Here is a 285-nt window from a genome sequence, read left to right on the forward strand (position 1 = left end):
GATGGCTCTTGCAACATACCTGTTCTGTGCCATCAGGAAGGCAGAGCTGATGGTATGCATGGCGACAGGCAAATACCACAATGCTTCCTTGTTCCTCTCGACCTAGTTAAGGAAGATATTGAAGGTATGGGGAAAGAAAGAACAAGTGATTCATTTGTTTGTTTGTCATTTTTCTCATATAAGATCTGCATTGCTGTTTTTGAAAATGCAGGATATGTGGTCATCTAAATCTACTACTCTGTAGTGAAATATTTTCATATTTTCAAATGTTAAAACAAAGTACTA

At 37.2% G+C, this 285-nt stretch overlaps 1 protein-coding gene across 1 annotated transcript in view; it reads right to left on the reverse strand.

Annotated features, from left to right (window-relative positions):
* The window catches only part of LOC119586286 (vacuolar protein sorting-associated protein 41 homolog), a gene marked incomplete in the record, with an annotated part of 18266 nt that overhangs the window by 2994 nt on the left and 14987 nt on the right, over window positions 1–285 (reverse strand). Inside the window, 1 exon segment of the mRNA XM_037934992.1 lies at window positions 20–102. Coding sequence (XP_037790920.1) covers window positions 20–102 — 83 coding nt within the window.

This window comes from Penaeus monodon, chromosome 21, assembly GCF_015228065.2.
Source record: "Penaeus monodon isolate SGIC_2016 chromosome 21, NSTDA_Pmon_1, whole genome shotgun sequence".
NCBI lineage: Eukaryota > Metazoa > Arthropoda > Malacostraca > Decapoda > Penaeidae > Penaeus > Penaeus monodon.